The 20,829-nt window shown below is 38.5% G+C and overlaps 1 protein-coding gene across 1 annotated transcript; it reads right to left on the bottom strand.

Annotated features, from left to right (window-relative positions):
• Nucleotides 1-136: 136 nt before the first annotated feature.
• Nucleotides 137-17,820, bottom strand: fmn1 (formin 1). Its single transcript, XM_062437253.1, has 16 exons — nucleotides 17,754-17,820; nucleotides 17,457-17,518; nucleotides 16,270-17,039; nucleotides 14,486-14,627; nucleotides 13,545-13,632; nucleotides 11,778-11,839; nucleotides 11,590-11,678; nucleotides 11,372-11,501; nucleotides 10,896-11,042; nucleotides 9,763-9,822; nucleotides 9,481-9,601; nucleotides 4,490-4,582; nucleotides 2,846-2,897; nucleotides 1,695-1,844; nucleotides 1,137-1,218; nucleotides 137-441 (listed from the first exon to the last, which is right to left on the bottom strand). The coding sequence occupies exons 3-16, from the start codon at nucleotides 16,500-16,502 to the stop codon at nucleotides 397-399; spliced, it is 1,494 nt and encodes a 497-aa protein (XP_062293237.1). The 5' UTR covers nucleotides 16,503-17,039; nucleotides 17,457-17,518; nucleotides 17,754-17,820; the 3' UTR covers nucleotides 137-396.
• Nucleotides 17,821-20,829: the final 3,009 nt, after the last annotated feature.

Genomic DNA, 20,829 nt, shown 5'->3' with positions numbered 1-20,829 from the left:
CTTTTTTTTCTTTCTTTTTTTTTTTTTTTACAACCTGCACTGCTAAATGCCATTTCATTTTACGACTTTGTGTAATGACGGTATCATTTATTGTAAAGTTAAATAAATAAAAGCGTTTTCAAGCTATTACTGTACATCACAATTTTTCCTGATCAGTGATTTTATTGTGGAAAAATATAGGAAATTATGAGACGACACATCAGAATCAAAGCAGAATTTAAGAATCTATTTACAGTTGAAATGATCACTAATGTCTGTATATATTGCACAAAATATTTGTTTTCAGTCTTTGCTGTCAGTTAGTAAATAGCATCAATCCATGAACATATACAAAAAAAAAATAGAAGAGCTATATGAAATGTTGGTGAGAATTGTATATTTTTCTGTCTCCTAAGTCTAAGTTGAAGACATGCTGGCTTCTTTCTGGCGCAGTCGCTCTTTCTGTTGGGAGACAAACATCATAGGACTAATCAGTATGGACAAAAACACTACACAGAATTTTGTACTAATTCATTAAAAGTAGGATTTTGTAATATATGCTGTCTTTTCAGGGTCATATTTTCTGCTTAAAACTGCACTTGGTGTTAAAGGACAGGTTCATAATTGTTCAAGTCGGTCTTAAAACAGTTGGGTGCCAAAATGAACACTGACATGTTTTCTTTGCTGTAATCATTCCTCCTGTTCATACTGACCTTTAGAAGATAACTTCATAATGCACTTATAATGTAAGTGATGGGAGAAAAAATCCAAAAGTCTTGTTTTGAGCAAAATTATTGCAGTGAAAGGATTGTAAGAAATACAAACAACATATTTGGTATTAAAAAGACTAACATTGAAAGATATTTGAAAGATTTGGTTTGATCCACTCATATTAGATTCAGATCAACTTTTAAACACATTTTTGCACAGAAGGACGACTGTGGATTTCGTTTTCTATGACCTACATTTTAAGTGAATTATGAAGGGATTTTATAATGGTGAGTTTGAACAGGAGGAATAATTACAGCAAGAAAGCATCTCTCAGTGTTCATCTGGGCTCATGACTGTTATTTTAAAACAGGCTTGTCTAATAAAATTGTGAACCTGTCCTTTAATCTGAATTGTGTTGTCAATTTAGACAGATGTCTGTTCCTTACCAGACTGTTTGGGTTAATCTTTCTGGTCTCCACTTTCTTCTCTCCTGTGATCCTCTTCACGGACAGCTGAGCCTCTTTCAGCCTGAAATTATATTATTGTTAAAAAATATGTGGATAAAAATGGCAGCAATACAAGTTTAGTTTTATCAATCCAAAAACGTTTTCCAAAGACACAACATTGATTGTAGTTCCTGGAACAGCCACAACAAAAAGAGAGATCTGAGGTTAAGGTTAACTTTATTGTCATTCTCAACTGAAATTGTGTTACCTGGCTCACATTAACAACAAGCAATATAGCCTGCAGCAATACAAACAGATATAATTAATAATAATAATTCACAATTGAATAAACTAAGCAATTTTCACTAAATTCTGGACTTTAAAGAACTGTGTATTTTTCAGATTATATTTTACTTAATCTCTGTGGGATAATGCATTCCCATATTTTCAATATAAACTGATAAGATCAACAGAGAGCACCTATTTCCTGAGTTGAATAAGTTGAAGTGAGCATTTCAGAACCATGTGGTAAATATAGCCAGAGATACAGACAGATACCTCTCATTAGAGATGTTCTTGTTCTCCCTCTTCCACCTGGCTTTGAAGTCGGTGCAAAACTCAAACCAGAGCATGAAGAAATGACCGGCTGTCACCTGCTTCTCTCCTGATTTAGGCTTCAGTCCAAAGTACAGAACCATGTCCTGAAAACTGAGCAGCAAGAAGAGAAAAATAACAATATAATCAAGCAAGATGGAGATGTGTTTTTAGTTCAATGAAGTTTGAGTGTACAATATTGTCATGGACTCATGTTTGTGGACTCTATAGCCCTGTTTACACCTGGCATTATGATGTGTCTCGGATGATCCGATCACAACTGGACAGTGCTAAAGACAAGTGTAAACGACCTCCGAAATGCATTGTGATCCGATCACTCAAACCGCTTGCAGAGGTGGTCTGGGACACATTTGACCGCATATCTTTTGTAGTGTGAACGTTAATGTGTCCTGATGTATCTCTGGCCAGGATGTAACAAGAAAATGTGTCATCAATGCAGGACATGGTGGTTGAAAGAATGGAGGTGAACACAGATGTACGTGGTTGGAGTAATCTGAACAGCTGGGATAGCCCGTTAATGGAAATGAGCTCTTGAAACATTTTTTCTTAGCTCTTAGCTCTTTAGCCCGCACTACAAACAAATCTGATGTTTGTCTGACTGACATTATAACTGAGACACATGTTAATGCCAGCTGTTAACATTGTGTTTTGTTTTTATTATTGTCATATTTGGTTGCTTGGATCTTCGACTCATTTGGTCTGCTCCGTGTCTTCCTTCCTCCATTATTCATGTGTTCCACCTCACACCTGCCCTGCATCAGGTTCATTAGGCCTGCCTTGCCCTCAGTGTTTTTCCCAAACCTTCACACCTGATATGTATCAGTCTCATCCGGTGTCCTCCCAGCCAATCACTCCCAGCCTGCACATGTGTCTTGTCACCTGTCCCCCATTTCCAGATATTGACACTGATGTTCATATGTGTTCATAGCGGTTGCCTAAATTGCTTCATTAAATCCAAACGTTGTCACTTCAAAGTTTGTTTATAAGTTTCCCAATATTTTCCATCCATGAAGTGTTTGCTGAGGAGATTTTGATGTTAGAAATAGTTTATATGAGTGTGATGCATATAAAGGACAAAATAATGTTTCTCCAACCTTTTTTGTGCAGTCATCAACTCGTAAGAAGCTTCAGCGTGTTCTTTTCGTGCTGGAAGAAAGAAGTGACAAAGAAGAAAGATTATACTTAAACAGCCATAATCCTCATGGAGAGCCTCTTGATGTGATAATAATAATAATAGCACCACAATAAGAACCTCTGGTATGAAGATGATGGCCTGCCAAATGGAGCCAGACAACCATTCAGCCTCCTCAAAATGAGCAATGGAGCCACTTTTCCTGCCACTTTCAAATTGCAGTGCCATTATCACAAAATAACAGATACACTATTGATTTTGTGTGTCTGCCTGTAGTGTTGTTGGATTCTGTTTTCCAACAAATTATTTACTCAAAGTTATATGACTCAAATTCTGGTTTCTTTTGAAGATCTTTTCAACTTATTCCAGTATAATTAAAACTTAATCCCTGATAAAATTGAGGGATTTAGTGTATCATATTATTTTGAAAAAGACTATTCTATACCCAGTAGGCCATCACGGCACCCAATTTTTGTGATCACTTTATTTGTATTATTTTTATGTTAGAAATCTCAGTTAGTAAACTGATGTTTTATACCAAAGTTATAACAAAAACTAAACTATTAATGAGGGCATCTTTATCTGAATGGAGCAGTCTCATTGCTCTTTAGGAGACAGTTCTAGTTATATTTGGAGTTTAAAATTGCCACAAATAATTATTAATATAATCAGTTAGAAATCTACACGATTTGGGTAATTGGAGATAGGATTTCTCTCTTATGTTGCTATTGATTTAGTTGGAGCTGGCTGGATGACTATTCTTTTCTAGTGAAAGAGTCTCTGAGACTCCGAGTGCCTGAGTGTCTCAATCATTGCCAAATCTGTCTGATCCCTATCTGAGTGTCTAGCCTATACTCTGAATCCATCCTATCTCTCCCTCACACACACACACACACACACACACACACACACACACACACACACACACACACACACACACACACACACACACACACACACACACACACACACACACACACCAAAAACATCCCATGAAAAAGCCAAAAAGGACATAATGTAGATAATCAGGCCAATAACAGGATGAAGCCTGTCTTTTTGTGACTACTAGTGGAGACAGAATAATTAAAGGAACCACATATTGACTGATGGATGAGGGGGAAGAAGACGTTCATTGTTGGGGGATTTATTTTAACATTTATTTATAACTGAACAAAATTATGTTTATAAGACTGAAATGTTCAAAATGCTTCACAGAGAGTTTTCTATTGCTGGCATGTAAGCATACAATAGAAGCAAACTATAATGCAGGTTTGGCCTTCATTATATTCAGTTTTATATCAAAGATACAACTAATACATAATGTATACTTAAAATAGTCACCAAACTTTAACTTAAAAATCTTAAATTTAACTTGAAAAAACGTGTAGAGTGTCACTCTGAACAGTACCTATAAGTTAAATGTCATTTTCAACCCATCTATTGCTTTTTGTCTAGTTTAGTTTTGTCAGGTATTTACTGATACACTGTTCTGCTGTGTGTTGTTATTAATACGCTTGTTGAAAAGTGTTTTCCCACACTATAAACCTACTAAAATAAAACCTACTATGTTGTTTTGGATGCACAAGACATGTCTGCAGCTACTCACCACTGAGAACAAAAGCCTCCATCTTGTCTTTAAACGGCTGCAGGTGTTCTTCAGGAGAGTCAGAGCAAACCTTCTGTACGTCTTTTTCACATCCTAAAAGGAAAAAGATGAGGAAAATTGAAAACCATATTTGTATTTAATTAAGTTAGAAAAGATCAAGTTTAGTTGTGGAGGTAATAGGAAGTGGTAGCAATAAAGCAACATACAACCTCAACTTCACCTCACACATTTGCTGCTAAAATACAATCTCAGGCTGGCCAAGGCAATTAGAGGAATAAGTCACTAAACAGTCACTTGTGCATTGGTGAAGTTTGAAGAAAGACGTTCCAGTGCTGGACATGACATCACACAGAAGAACAACTGATTAAACCAGAATGAAGCCATTTTGCTGTTGAGTAGCATCTCTACAGAAAGACATTATTTACCCCGATGTAAATCCATAAAAGGCATTCATACAACTCTGGTGGATCCACTAGAGGGCTGTTTTCAAGTGAATTTGCCAAAGGCATGTACCTACCACCATTAAATATTTGTAACATCACAAATCATTTGCAGCCAGTCGCGGTCCAGTATGCAACTTAGGGCAAGTTTGTTTGCTCTGTTCTAAATCAGTGGATGAGTTGGTAAATTTGGGTTTTTTTCTTCTTGAATCAGTTTAATTTATCACAGAAAAAAATCCAAGTGAGCCAAAATTCATCACTACAAGTGTTCACTCCAATCATTGGTCAGGTGTGTCTGTGAAGAGAGCAACAACACAAACACAGGAAGAAGAGCCTATCTGCCAAATGTCTAAAATGAATCATAGTTTTTTTTGCACTAGTCCAGGTTGGACCTTCATTAATTCTCAAGCTAGCAAATGTTGATTCTGCTCATCCTCATCCCGTCACACAAATCACACCTCGCTACGGGAAACACTAAGCTCAGACTTATAGAGTACATCTTGTAGTTGGGCCAGAGTTTGTTTGGGATCAAACCAAGACAGTTTGAGGGATTGTCTTGGCTTGATCTTGGTACGGTTGCTTTGGTCTGCATAAGAGTAGGATTGTTGTGAGAGAGAGAGACTAGATGACATCTGAAGACTTGTTAACTAGACCCTGACCGATATATCGGTCAACTGATATTATCAGCCAATACTGACCTACCACAGATACAGTATATCGGTATCGGCAGATACGTTGTCTGTTATGTGCTGATACTTTAAAAAAAGAGTTATATAAGCATCATTTCATGTATAGTTGATCATTTTTCTTAATTCAAGTCTTTCTGTGTCTTTTTTTATTCATAGCTAATTATAATTATTGAATTCCAAGTTAAGTTTACTGTTTCAGTGCATTGATGTCATTTTACACAAGTCTATTGTTACACTGTAAAATATCAAGGCCTCCATTACATATCTTTGTCACAAGTGTCTGATAACCACATTTGTGGGATCAAAATTGTGTGTTTCTATATACAGTACCAGTCAAAAGGGGGTGCATTAGGGATGCATCCACATCAACCCCTAAATTCCAATTTTGGTCCAATTTTTAACCACTTAGCTTAACCTTTCTGTGGAAAATGCAAATTATTATTCAAATCAGAGTATTTTATATGTCTTAAACCATATTTGGACATCTTCAGTTTGTTACATGGGCTTTACGGTATAAATCTGTAGTGACCAAGCCCAAACTGACGACGTTGCTATGACAACAGACTTTAGAGAGCTCCATCCAGAGCCACTGAAAACTGTTTTCACAGGCTGAGCAGTTATCCTCATGATGAATAAAAAGAAGTTGGAGAATCCCTTTAAACTGCACACAGCTTTATCTTGTTTTTACTGTGTGGTGAAGAATTCAGGCCTGCTTTCAGTGGAAAGAAGTCTCTCTAAAGTTTGGGATGTTGCCTCCTGTTCACTGAGACATTTTCCCACCAGTCTCTCCAGTGTTTGAGATATAAACCGATAAGTCACTTGCTTTTTTGCTTTTTTTTAAAAACCCCTCCCTATGATGGACAGAAGGAGAGACAGAGAGACAGACAGAGTAAGAAGAGAGAGTGCTGGTTTAAAGTGACTCCACCTGTGCCCGAGCGGGAGGTTATCGGCACAGCTTCCTCTTTTAGATATCACTTATTGAGATTCACCTTGAGATGGCGACTGCAAACTCTGTTCCCTCTCTCTCTCTCTCTCTCTCTCTCTCTCTCTCTTCCTCTGCCAGGCTGTCGCTCCTTGTTGCTCTGCGTCCAATCAGTGGATCAGAGGAGCCAGTCTGCAGAGCCAGTCATAATAGAGGCTGCGGAGGGAGCCGAGCCCCCGGCCTCCCCCACCACCCCACCCCGACGCTCGATCAACATCTCCCAGATAAGATTACAAAAGAATACTGTTTTCATTCAGGATTTGTGTAAACTTTGGAGGCGGGTATCTCTCTCTATATTGTGTGGCGAGCCGTTCTTTTCTTTTGTCTGCCTTTTGTGCCTGAAAAATGTTTGCTTATTTCTGACTGAAGAGGGTTACAGACCTTCTCATAAACAGAACCGGGCGCTTTTCAGATGTGAGACTGAAGTTACACAAACTGCTCTGAAGCGTTGATTTTGGTTTCATAGTGAGGGATGGGTGCATACTGTAGTGAGGTTTTCAAGGTTTTGATGATCAGTCACCTCATAAATCATGCAAGCAAGATTCCACAGAAACATAAATCCTTAAAGAGCCATTGATTTGAAGGATGTGGCAAAGCTTACAGAATATTAGAGTAAACCAAAAGCCTTCAGAAAGTGAGTTGGACATTAAAAATACTACTTATAACTAGAAAAGTGCTTGAAAAATAAACCATTCCTTCTTTTTTCTTGGTAAAGTTTCTGTTTTGGGGAGGGGAATATTTTTTCCTTTTACGAACAAAGGATCTAAGGATAGAGGTGCCAGATTACGTACTGATTGTGCTGGTAAACTATACTGTATTTATAAAAGTGGCTTAACGTGACTATAACCATTAGAGTATAAGTAGTCCAAATACTGTATGATCACAGAAATACATGCAAAGCAAAGTTAATGGGAATAAAACGGAATCTTATCAACTACAGCAATAGTTTTAAAAGGGTCATTTCACCCAAATGTTCTAGTTGGAACTGTGTTTAGCCTGTTATAGATGCATTACTGCAGTTTTCACAAAAAGCTTTATTAAGCCCACCAAAGAGCACGGTGACCACAATGGAAACAGATATTTTTCTCTGAAGACCCAAACAGAGCCGAGAGGAGATTGAGTATTAGAATTACATACATCAGATGGACAGAAACCAGACTCCTAATGACAGATTATATTCCTCTGTGTCTGCTGGATGTGTCTGCTAAAACACTGATTTTTATCAACTTCATCAGGTGATAATATGTCAATATTGTGTTAAGAGTGTGTTCCACTGCTCCCCAGTGGCCCAAACAATGCATGCATACTGTGGGAAACTCTCAAATATCAATTTTGGAATCAGCTTAAAAAAATCAAGTATTTATCGGTTATAACTAGTTCCAGTAAAAATTAGTATACAGAGTAACTGGGACATTCTTTCTGGAAAAATACATTGCTGTTAAAGTTTTAAATGCATTTTTTAATGCTGCAGCACAATGAAAGTCTTTTCATTTCTATTGTCTTAGGGTGGAGGCAGAAACCAGATCTAATTTAATTTACCACAATACTTTTTTTTGACAGTGATTTGGATGAACTGACCCTTAAAACAGCCTTCTGACGCCTTTTTAAAAAGTGATTCATGTTGGAGTCTTTTGGATCTCATTTCCCTTCAGAGCTTCAGTCGAAATGGATGTTGGGAAACATTTCATACCAACCAAACAGAAAACAAAGGGAGAGTGAAGAACGACAAAATCAGGCATGAGGGCGGTTCAAACGGGCAGAACAAAAGGAACCTGCGACGGGGCGATCCAGATTGCACGGTGGTTTGGGTAGACAGGCTGATAAGACAAATCTGTGTTGAGAGGTAAAGAAAGCAATCTGTGGCACACATCTGGGGGCCACACTGGAGCCCAGGTGATACAGCAGTTCAGGTTAAGCATCCGTGCATCTCTGCAGAGGCCCGTGCAGAGATAATACAGATACGAGAGGTCTGGAGATTACGTAAGTGGGAAGCCATGGTCTCCCTGCTTTGGCGACAGGGGCACAAAGGCACAACGATGGGAGATCTGATGGGCAGGAGGATTAGAAGCTGGATCTGAAAGGCGCCAGGCTAGTATCAGCAGCATGACTCCTACTAGTCTCTGAATACACGCACATACAGCGCACAAATAAACACACATGCGATGAAATGCATGCAAAAACACATGTATACATAGAGATACAACAATACACTCAGTCACAATCATATTCTGTACGTGTAAGCATTGTCCTCAACATGACTTGTCTGGTTTAACTGGCTGGCATGCTGAATGGCGTCATATGGGCACACTTAGGAGAGAGGAGAGAACAGGCGCGAAGGATAAGAAAGACGAAAGGAAATCTTTTGTTCTGGGGCTTTAGCGAACGCGAGTTTGGTCAAAGAAGCAGGCCTTTAGCCCAAAGTATAAACAGTTACTCAATGGCTGGGGCCCGTGATGGGAAACCAGGGTGGTGAGATGTTGGGAGGGAGGGAGGGAGGGAGGGAGGGAGGGAGGGAGGGGGGGTGTCTGAGGAAAAACGATGCCAGACTGGGCCTTGGTTTGGTCTGTGGGAACCTCTCAAGAGAGAGCAACACATAAAATCACAGTGATAGAGTTACACAGGCTGGCTGTGGTTTTTCAAACAAAAACACACAACAAAATGACCACAAGGCAAGACTGTTACAGGTCACAAAGTTACACGGATGCCAAAGCTCACCGTCTGTCTGCACAATGTGGAATTCATGTTTTGGGGGTAATGTGTGTAACTGTCTAACATAATAAAGCAAGAGAGAGAAAAGAACTCATTACTCCACGAGTTTGCACAGAAAAAAAGCCTGGGTAGATAGTTAGCTGTAAAGATTGAAGCGGTGACGTCACATACTTATCAGATCTCGTCCCAGCTGTCTCAAGTCTCTGCTGAGGTCATCAAACTCGACCTGCGCTGCCAGGAAGACGTCCTGAGGTTCAGGAAGGGGGAATATGCTCTTGTCTGTGCCGGAATTCTGGTGGAACCCAATATGATACATCAGTAGCAATCATTGAGGATACATTCACTGTTATCTCAGGACAGAGGAAACATACTAGAATTCATTTCATGTTGGTGGACACCAATAATAGGCTTAAAAATTGATTCCATCATTGCATCAATTTTTTTTTTCAGTACCTTGTCCACATTGTGCAGGTAGTATGACACCACGTAGTCCACCAGGCTGATGCGATTATCCTAAAGAAAAAAATGCAGTCAGCAGTAAAACATTAGCATACACAGTGCCTCTGCTAAAACTACGCATTAACATGTACTTTCCCTCTCCAGATAGATTAGATAGCAGGATTGCGTGCACAGAGTAAATGGTATCACTCAAGACAGATGACTCTGCATGTGTTTTTCTTTTTTTTTTGTGGAGGGATGGGGGGAATTTTATACCTTTTATTATACGGACAATGGAGAGATGACAAGAGATGTCGGGATAGGGGGTGACATACAACAAAGGTCCACAGCCAGATTTGATCCATAAGCTGACTTGGCATGTGTTTAAATGGAAAAATAAAGATTATATTGCCAGTTCTCTGATGATGAGCAAATGTACATGCTGCCCTTCTGCTCTACTCCAGAGGAAATTATCTTAAAGAGGAAATATCTTGCACATTTCCAGGTCTATATTTACATACTTGGACTCTACTGGAATATCTTTGCATGATTTACAACCTCTTTATTTATCTTATTCTGGCTCTTTATGCAGCCCCTCAGTTCAGCCTCTGTCTGACGCAGGCTCCTGTCTCATTAAGGAATCCCTCCTGATGAGGCCACTCTGCTCTCATTGGCCAGCTTCAGGATGCTGCCACTTCATAAACAGGCTTCATAAACAAACAAGTAGTAGGATTTCACTTCTTTTTCTCTAACTTCTCAAAAACATCTGTACACGTTCAAGCCTGAATCCAATCAGAGATATGAGAGGGAACAACGTGAACAACCTCAGCAATCACCTCAGCAACAAAGGCTACAGAACACCATTTGTGGGAATGCGAACGATCTGATGTCATCACAAGGAGATAATGTTGCACAAGATGTTCAGAGCCGACTGAAGCCTGAACATTTTTTTTTTCTTTGTTTTGTTTTGTTTTTTTACAAATGCTCTAGTTTGGAACTTTGATCATGTATAACACAGACATCTGACATTATAACATAATGAATAAATGAATGAAAAAACAAAGAACATGACAAAGAATCATGAAACTCTGAAGTACTAAAGCATGATAAAAAACAGGGAAATAATCCTGCAGTGTTTAAGGCCGTACTCTGCTTTTCACATCCTTGAGTTTGGGTAGGATGTCGAGTCCAAAGCCATCAGCCTGCCCTCTGATCCTGCTGCCACCGTTCATGTGATTCCCCAGAGCCAACACCAGTCCCATCACCTCCCTCACATCATCGTTCTCCAATAGAGCCTCAAGAAAGACAACACACGCAGGGTTAAACGCTTTTTTAAGATGGTGTACACACAGCTAGTGTTCACTCACAGATATGAGGATAATATCAAATGAGCAGTGTAAGTATTACCACTGCAATTACCTTGTAATAAAATGCAAATACTGATTATAACACAACAAACATATTTAGATTTTTTTTTTTAAATTCTGATATATTTTTAATGCATTTAAACTTTGAATCATTGCACAGAGTATAATCTGATTGTAATCATAAAGAGAAAAAACACATTGAATCAAATCTAGCTAAATAAGAACAGAGGTGTGTGCTGTCAGGTGTTTCCTCCTACCTTACAGACAGAGGAGACTGTGTTGAGTTTGCTTTGGGTGGATGCGATCCCGTCAATGAATCCTGCCTGGAAGATGATGCAGTGAGCTCTGCCTGCAAAGTCTGGGATCTGAGAGAGCTCGTACAGAAACCTAAGGCGCAATCACATACACAATTTTCTTTATGTAAATGTTTGGTAGAGTATACACTATCATTTCTGTTAGCAGGTGAGTTACTGACTGTTCAGGTTTGTCCAGCAGTTTAACTTCCTCTTCTGCTGAGGTCTCGTAGTGTTTTTTGATCCTCTCCAGCTCATCTGGCTGAGCCCTCTGATACATCGATAACAAGATATCAATGAGCGGTTAATAAATCTATAACTACACATGTATTAAACTCACTATATAACAAACGTGTGCCATGATACATACATTTTCATACAGCGCTTCAATGGTCTCCAGGTCCACCACAGAGTGATCCACAGTCAGCACAGCTACAAGTGGATTCATGGAAAATGACATAATAATATAATAACAATTAAACAAAAATAATTTAGCCAGAACCTTTTCAATCAGTGACAAAATTCAATGATCAATTTACATAAAATATCTGGTTAAATAGAATGATAGTACAAAAAAAGAAAGAAAGAAAAGGATCTTTAAAGGGTTTCAGATGATATTGGGTTTTATTTCTTGGAAAGAATAAATAAGGAAATGTGACAATTCTAAACATGAACACATTCCTCTGACTGGGAAACACAATCAGCTGTTTGCTACAAAGGTTTTTCACTTTGGGATTAACAATGCAGATTGTCTCTCTGTCACTATTATAGTGGCATTATGGTGTATGTTTTAACTTTTAATCCTATTTGAAATTCTCCGACGGCTCATATTCAGAGTGAAGTACAGAGTAGCTTCCCTGTGATGCCGGGATTAAAGTTAAACGAGCGTGATGGTCGGGGAGCTGCGGTTACCTGTATGTTTACAGATGAAGGCTGCTGGCTAGGAAATAGTTTAGATATATACTTTAATCCGGTTTATATGATAGATTAGATGATGTTTGTTAGATTACATACATTGTCTGAGGTTTCACTGCTGATTCTTATGATAGTCTAAATGTTATTTCAGAGGCTTTTCGATCATAACATGATTATATTTCTTTATTCTAAATTGAAAAAACTACTAGTGCATAAAATTAAAAAATCGAAAATTAACAAAACTGGTCCAGTTGCTTTGTCAACAGTATATAATTGGATTATTTAATTTTTAAAAAATTCCAAATATTTAGTAAAGATGGTAATTAAAGGTTCAGTCTGTGTTAACCAGCAAGTCGCTTCCCAGTGAAACATGATCATCTTATCACAAGCTTTGTTGACATTGGTATTTATGGTACTGAAGATACTTTTTGTAAATATTGTTCTTGAGTATTTGATTTATGTATATTACTTACAGTATGTTGCTGGCAAATAAAGGTTTGACTTTAGGGTTGCAACTAACAATCATATAGTCAGCAAAATATAGAAAAAAACAAAAAAATGGTTTTCAATATTCCTCAGAGGCGTCAGTGATGTCTTCAGCGTACTTGTTTTGTCTGACTTACAGTTCAAAACTAAAAGATATTAAATTTAGTGTCATATATGAGAACAAAAACAGCACATTCCCACATTTAAAAAGCCGCCAGGACAGAATTTGACATTTTTACTATAAATTTGACTGAATGTTTAATCATTTGTTATAATAACTTTTCTTTGGTCTACTAATCAATTATTTATTAACTTATTTGTGCAGCTGTATTTTACAAAATGTGAGGCTAATTCAAGGTTACCTAGATTTTTAGGCTGTAGTGCTCCTAGAGAATGGACTATGAAAGGATTTTATTTTTTTACAAATTATGATGAAGAAAATAGCAACATAAAAACACTTAAACTCAAACTTTTACTCAGATTTTTGATACACTCATACACATTTTTGTTTGTTTTTGTATACCTGAATAAATATATTTCACTCAGCTGTAACACAAATACACCTAAAGTTGAACCTGATCTATTCAATATTAACATATTGTATACAGTCCTATTAACAATTTCAGACATAAATGTTCTAAATGACCCTGACTTGTCCTGTTCATATCAGCAGCTAATAGGAAATTAATTGTGATCTATGTGGTTTCTTAGCAACACATGAGAATGATTGACTGACCTTGTTGTATATCTTTCATCTCCAGGTGGAGGCTTGATATGAGGATTCCCACAGCCTGAGAACGCTTACCGTCCAGCAGCTTAATGAGCTGATACACACGCACGCGCACACAAACACGCGCACACACACACGCGCACACACACACGCGCACACACACACACACACACACACACACACACACACACACACACACACACACACACACACACACACACACACACACACACACACACACACACACACACACACACGGAGTTACCATGACCACTTTATAACTAGAAACCATGAGTGTGCCATTAGTGGACAGTCTACTGTGTAAAGATGGAGCAAAACAAACACATCATAGTCTGCTTCCCCATAATGCATCAACACATTTGTAACTAAAGTTGTCAGAAATGGAGGATTGATTTACCTAAACAGCTGCTCAGAGTCCACTCTGGTTAATGAAAGTAAGGAATTGCATGGATAAAAATGTGGCATTCTTCTCTATTTCATTGTATTCTATTTATTTTAAACCTTTAATCAGTCTTTTTCAAATGCAATAATGTCCCTTATGAGACATTTTTTGGACAGCATTTGTTTGTAAAAGATGTAATACATTAAACTTGTAGCATTAGTCCTTTCTCTATGCTAATGCAGCAAAACACATTTAAACTCAGGTGAAGAATTGAAGTTTTTCAGAGTTTCAGAATTTTGGATGTGCTTGTGTGGAGAGAATAAATCACATAGCCTTAATCTGGATTTATAATATTCTTTTGACACTAATGTTGTTGCATTTGTAAACTCAATGACTTTAACCCCCTCTAGTGATCACGAAGCAGACTGCAATCCATTTTCTGCACTACATACTGTACTGTGCTGTTGAAATGTACTTTTCTTTAATATTGGGCTGCAGTGGCAAATATTTCTTGGATGATATTATCAGTACTTATGGGTGTTACCTTCTTGGCTTTGGCTTTCTTCTCATAGGCCTCTGACAGCGGCTTCCTCTTGGTCTTGGTGGTGGCTTTGGCGAAGAGATCCTCGAACTCAGCAGCATTAATTATATGTGGTTCCTCCAGAACATTCCACAGTGTGTTGTTACTGGGAGAGAGAGACACACATTATTCTTAATTAGCCTTTGATCAATACATTTTAGTAATGCAAGCTGACTGACTGTAGTAGTTTAGATTCTAGGTCATTAATGGCAATTTAATATAAAAATCTGGACAAATCTGAATCATTTCTGTGTTTAATTCTGTATTCATCATGTATCAACACAATCTATGGCATGGCCTCAACTAGAACTGAGTGTACTGAACTAAATTATTCTCAATTATTCAGAACTTTGTACTATATTTTGGAGTTAAATAAAGAGGTTTAGTGTTGTGTGATTGTTTAATGAAGTCTCAGAGGCCTAGAATTAAAAATATGTAATCCAAACACTGAATACAATTAACATATGTAATACACCATAAAGTTCAAAAATAGTAGTATCAACTTTCATAAACCCAAATAAATCAAACTCTAAGTATATAAAGTTCATGTGGTGGGTGCAATCTGTAAATATATAACCTGACAATAAATGCTTCTGTAAACGTGTTCTCTCTTAAACCATTCTGAGTAATGATTCAATAATGTGTAAATCACTGTCATTCAGTGACAATCATACATGTTATAAAAGTCTAAGCAAGCTGTTTTACTGTTAAAGCTTATAAATTATCCTAGCTAAAATTTCTGACTACTGTGGGAACTCAGTGAAATGTGTGTGGGCCCGTTTTTAATATCTGACAACAGCAGCAGAAAACTGTTCACGTCTCTGCCAACATTTATCTCTCTGTCCAAAAACTCAAAGGATCAGAAACGGCTATTTTCGGGTGATATTTGAAGCAGATTGAGCCACACACCAACTATCGGAGACAGTGGTTAACAGAAGTGCATGTTTGGCTGCTACTACTCAACTGAAATGAATGTGTCAGTACATAAAGTCAAATTATTTTACCCATTTCTACGCCAACTTCACGGAGACATTTGTTGTTCCTGACACGTAGCCCAGTTTATAGACTAAATTGTGTTGTTGTTGAGTGACTGTGTTGGATGGAGATCCACGGTAACCATATAAAATAAATAATTATGAATGAAAAGACTTTAACTTGAATAAATAGTGTGTTCTCCAAAGTACATCATGGGTTTGTTCTGTAGAGAACTTCAAAATGGCCGATATCATGACTAAAAATAATAATAATGAATGAATCCACACAAAATATACATTAATCAATATATTAATTGAAATAAATTGATAAATAAATAAAACTCCACTTTATTATTTGTATTATTATTATTAGCAAATGTCATGTCATAATTCATATTGTATTGGAGTTCATATAATAGTTAAAATTACGAAATTCCCCTTTTCAGTGTCTTTCAGCTTACAATGAGATTTAAGTTGAGTTTTAATAAACTATTCAGTTATTTGACATTTTATCTGTTCATCTACATATTTTTCTGTATTTATTCATATGATCATGTTTCCATTTAGTCTTATTCATCTATTTAATGGCCATTTGGAGATCAGCAGGCTCATCAGGACCATTTTGGCTCTTGGTTAGTCCTCCCCAGAGGGTCTTTAAATTGTCAAACACATTTTTTATATATTTAAACTTGAGAGCCAATATGATCACAGAATTTGCACATCTGGTTGTGTATGTTTTTATTTAATGAGCTATTGTTCTGGCTGTGAACATACTTGTTTTCCTGGATCTGGATTCTGGTCCAGTAAAGAGGCTTCATGGGTCGTGAAGGCTCCACTGTAGGTTTCCTGGAAGGTTTATCCATTAAGAAACCCCCAGCTGGAGGAGGAGGTGGTGGAGCTAAACCTGGCATGGGTGGAGGTGGAGGTGGTGGTGGGGGAGCTAAACCTGGCATGGGTGGAGGTGGTGGTGGAGGAGGTGGTGGCGGAGGGTTATTCGATGGTTGCATGTGGTTCACGGTTGATGACAAACATGGCAGAGGTGGTGGAGGAGGGGGCAGATTGTCTGTTTTGGTTGGTAGCGTGGTCTGAGGACAATTTGCTGGTGCTGGTAGTGGCACTCCAGGAGGAGGTGGAGGAGGAGGAGGAGGAGGAGGAGGGGGAAGAGTGTGGGATGGATGGTCTGATGATAGAGAGGAAGACACTGTGCCCTCACGCTGGCCGGCCAGGCTCAAGCTGATAGAAGCCAGGTCTAGCTTTTTGGGGGTCACCCTCTGCTGCTGAGGGCTGGTGCAAGATCTCCTAGTCCCCTCTCCATCCTCGGGAGTCTTCACAAAGGTCTCTCTGTCTGTCTGGATGCAGACATTACGGAAGGCTTTGTGTAAAAAGTCATCTCCCGTGGACACAGCAACGTCTCTGAGCTCTCCACGATGAAGGCTCCCAACCTGAGAGTGCTTAGCCTGCAGCTGGGACAGGGTGAACTTCAGGCGGGCGACATTGTCCTCGTTTTCCACCCTTAATCTGGAGAGCTCCTGGCCATAATCCTCCTGAAATGATGTTGGTCAGATTTCACTTTGTGCCATTTGTGCATTATCATGACATTCAAGCATCAGTTTTTCTGAAATATAAAGTCAATCCCTTGTGATTGTAATTCATTTTGAAAGTTTTTCCCCTCAGAAAAAGGATAAAAAACAACACTGTCTACTGCACAAGATTATATTGGATGCATTATTTGAAAAGTGTTCCAGTTAAACACAATCTCTGTTTTTCCTAAACATTACCAAATTACTCTAACAACATTTAAACCCCTGTCAGATCATTTTGACATGATAAAGATCTAACTGGGATTGAAACGTCCATTTAAACACATTAGTGGTTTGGAGCCAGTGTGCAGTCATTACTCTTTTCATCAACACATACTGTATTACAACACCATACCACATGAACATATCTTTCACGCTGACCTGTAACTTCTCCAGCTCCTCTTTGCATTCTCTCTTCAGCTGCAGAAGATCGGCCTGGTGCTCTGAGAGAAACAAAGCAGAAGAGCATCACAATAGCTTTGTGTTCACTCTTGTACCACAACAGATGTCCATTATCACAGCAGAAGTGCCCGAGAGCATTTTTCTTCACCATAATAAGTAAATAAGTACATTATTGCTGTGGCTGGTTAAAAAGCCGCAGACAAACAAATTACAACAACTGTGAGACACTCGAGAACTGTGGATAATTTTGCAAAACAAATCAAATCCATGTTTTACCACTGCAAGAGGCTGAGGGTTGTTTGAGAATCCTCTGAGCACAGACTGGCTCAAAAACAATACAAAAGTGTACCAGATGATGACAGCAGAGCCTAAAATGTCACAATAACATACAGACATTGGCACCCGCTGGCTTCAGCTGGCATCAGCTGGCATTTTGAGCAAACATTGCCTTCTAATGGATGACTGATCCAGTTAGAGAGTATATTTACTGTCAGTGTATTTACTGCCAGATAGCATTAACAGAAAGGGTCTTTTCAGGAAAGTAGGTGTGTACACATGGAGCACATGCTTTTATTGCTGCCCAAACAACCTTTGATAATCCTACAGATGAACAGAGCCAGACATTCATCTAAGTAGGGTGGGAAAATTTTGATTATCCATGTCCTGAAATGCCTTATGAGTCATGCTTTGAACCCTTTTAAAACGTTGTGAGTGTGATGTACAGTTACGGTATATTAGCAGCGATTCAAATAGTGTTTGACATTTTTCTCTTTAAAAATGTCCATTTAAACGTTTTGAACTATTAAACCTGCTACGTAGACTTGATGGAGGTTAAAACAAACCGAAATCTAGTACTTGTTACAGTTTAAAATGTGAATCTTCTCTCTCTGAGCATAAATAAATTTGCCTATATTCCCAGATGCATGTAATTCAACATAAAAGCAGCATAATTGGTGATAATACAAGATACGAGTGTTTTTAGTTAGACCTGCAACTTTTTCAACCACTTGGGGGCAGCAGAATCAAGCTACAAACACAATACTGACAGACACAGGGCAATGTCAGTATGGATTCAGAGGCCACCTGATAAATGAACAATGTTCACTCTCTCATGTTATTTCTAGTTTGCTCTCCAACACCTCCTGAGGGGAATATGTTTCTCTTTAGCAGCTAAATGCTCCACAACGTTCAGCAGCTAGTCACTAACTGTGTCTGCTGTAAGGTGCTGAGGAGGTAGTGTATACTGAAAACAGCTGCCTGCTGCTGATAAAAACAAAACTTCTGTGAGTGGAGAGAGTGAATCAAATATGTTGTAGGCTATAAAAACCAACATAATGAATTAAAATATGCTTTAAAAAAAGCTCTGTTAGTCTGAACTGCAGAGTCGGGTCAATGCTTTCTGCCACAATACTGCAGTTGGGGGAACATCAATGTTGAAAATTAGAAAATGATACACCAGTTGGCTGGAAAAAAATCACTTTCACAAAACGAAATGATTTGCTATAAAGCACACTGTCTCATGTGACTGTGGTCTACAATCTAAATCCCTCCATATATGGCAGGTGGACTTTTACAGACCAGTTTGCTGAGGGTGGAGTTGTGTTTACCTTAGCAGTGGAGCTTGGAATTACATCTATCATGTACTGTCACAGAGCTAACACCACTATCATCTGTGCTGCTTGTCATGAATCATCAGCACATAGTGTTAGTGTCAGTTCATTCATTTTAGCATAATTCTCACTTTTTACCTCTATTTTTTCAGTTTTAATGGTCTCTTTGGGGTCCTGCAGGCTCTAGTTGTCCCTACAGCTCAGAAATATTTGATTTTATCATCTTTACATGTCATGGCTTTTCCTAATTTTCTGAGAGTGTGAAATCATAATATATACATTACTTTTGTTTCATAGACTCCAGCTGTACACATTTGAATGTCAAATAGATTTCAGAAGATGTTTAACAGAGTTAGACTTCTCTGGGGTTTAATTGAGTGCAAACATGTCCCTATTTAGGATGACATACTGTACATGTCTTTATCTGTGAATGATCCTTGGTACACAAAAGGACCACAATGTATATTGGTTTACTGATAACTCCTATAACATATACAACATGAAATATTTCCTTTTACATTTAGTGTAACAATGCCTTATTCTCATTTCTGTATTTTGTCACTTTCTTTACAGGTTTACCATTTCAATACTTTTTCCACATGTTTCATTTTAATTGGGTCAAAAGGAGAAAAAAAACATATTTGACAGGGGGAAATAGGTTAATTTTCAAAGCAGTATAAGGTCAATTTTGGCGAGAATACTTTTATGATAATGTATTCATGTTTATTAATTCGTCATTACCTGCTTCTGTATACTTCAGCCCAACCTTTTCCTCCTTTAGCGGTGGCCAGACAGCTTGTAGACGACCAGGTGTTCGTTCTTCTCCCTCTCCTGGGGTGGAAGCTTCTGACTGGAGGGAAAACAGATTCATAACAGACATGTTTAACTTCAGACATAGAACTTGTACATACTTTGGTACCTGCAGTATTCCAATAATGACTATTCTATAACACGTTTTAATGAAAAATGGCTTGACAGATGACAATAAACAATGAAGAAAGAGAAATGACTGAAATATTTCTATTTAGCACAGGTTATACATGTTTGATGCTCTCTTTTGATAACATGATTCATACTTTGCCATCAGATGGGTCTTTCTTCACTGGAGTCTTTTTCTCAAAAAGAGCTCTCAGCACATCTTTTTCACCTCTTATCTTCTTCCTTACAGCCTCCAAGTCCAGCTTCTCTGCTGTGTCCTTCCTCAAAGGTTTTGGGCTGAAGAAGGCCTTGAAGGCGTCAAAGGCTGCCTCCGCACCGGACACAGGAGATTTTATACACTCAAGCTCCTCTGTTTCAACGTCTTCCTCTTCCTTCTCCTGCTCTTGACTTTCCTCATTCTCATTCTCTCTTGTGTCCTCCTGATCTTCATCATCCTCCCTGCAGACTTCCTCTAGCCTCTCATCCTGTTTCTCCTCCTTCTCTTTCTCTTTTTTCTCTCGGTTCAGGAGCTGGGAGATTTGGTCCAGGAAGCTTCCCTGAACCTTTGCGTCCCCCTGTTTCTCCTGAAAAATTGCCCTCCTCACTCCCTGAGATGTCGATTTGATCTGGGACACGGTGTCATGCTCAGGCCCAACCACTCCCTTCCTTAGGACCCTCAGGCCACTGAAAAGGGCAGGGAGCTGGATTGGCTTGTCTGTGGGTGAACCTGGGGAGAAGGTGGCTCTGGTGTAGTTGGATCCAGGTGGAGGGTTATTGACATTGTCTTGTTGGTTTAGAGGATGGTGGGGCTGGGTGGAAGAGTC

The sequence above is a fragment of the Scomber scombrus genome, chromosome 17 (genome assembly GCF_963691925.1).
Source record: "Scomber scombrus chromosome 17, fScoSco1.1, whole genome shotgun sequence".
Lineage (NCBI taxonomy): Eukaryota > Metazoa > Chordata > Actinopteri > Scombriformes > Scombridae > Scomber > Scomber scombrus.
The sequence above is the reverse complement of the archived record's forward strand: the minus strand, read 5'-3'. Positions and strand labels throughout refer to the sequence as shown.

What these genes read in the sequence shown, in the direction of transcription:
- fmn1 (XM_062437253.1), bottom strand. Translation starts at nt 16,502, where the DNA reads ATGCAACCATCGAATAACCCTCCGCCACCACCTCCTCCACCACCACCT. An exon ending in AGAAAGCCAAAGCCAAGAAG is followed by an intron (nt 13,633 to 14,485) that starts GTAACACCCATA and finishes CGTGTGTATCAG; the next exon opens with CTCATTAAGCTGCTGGACGG. An exon ending in CAGTCTCCTCTGTCTGTAAG is followed by an intron (nt 11,043 to 11,371) that starts GTAGGAGGAAAC and finishes GTCTTTCTTGAG; the next exon opens with GCTCTATTGGAGAACGATGA.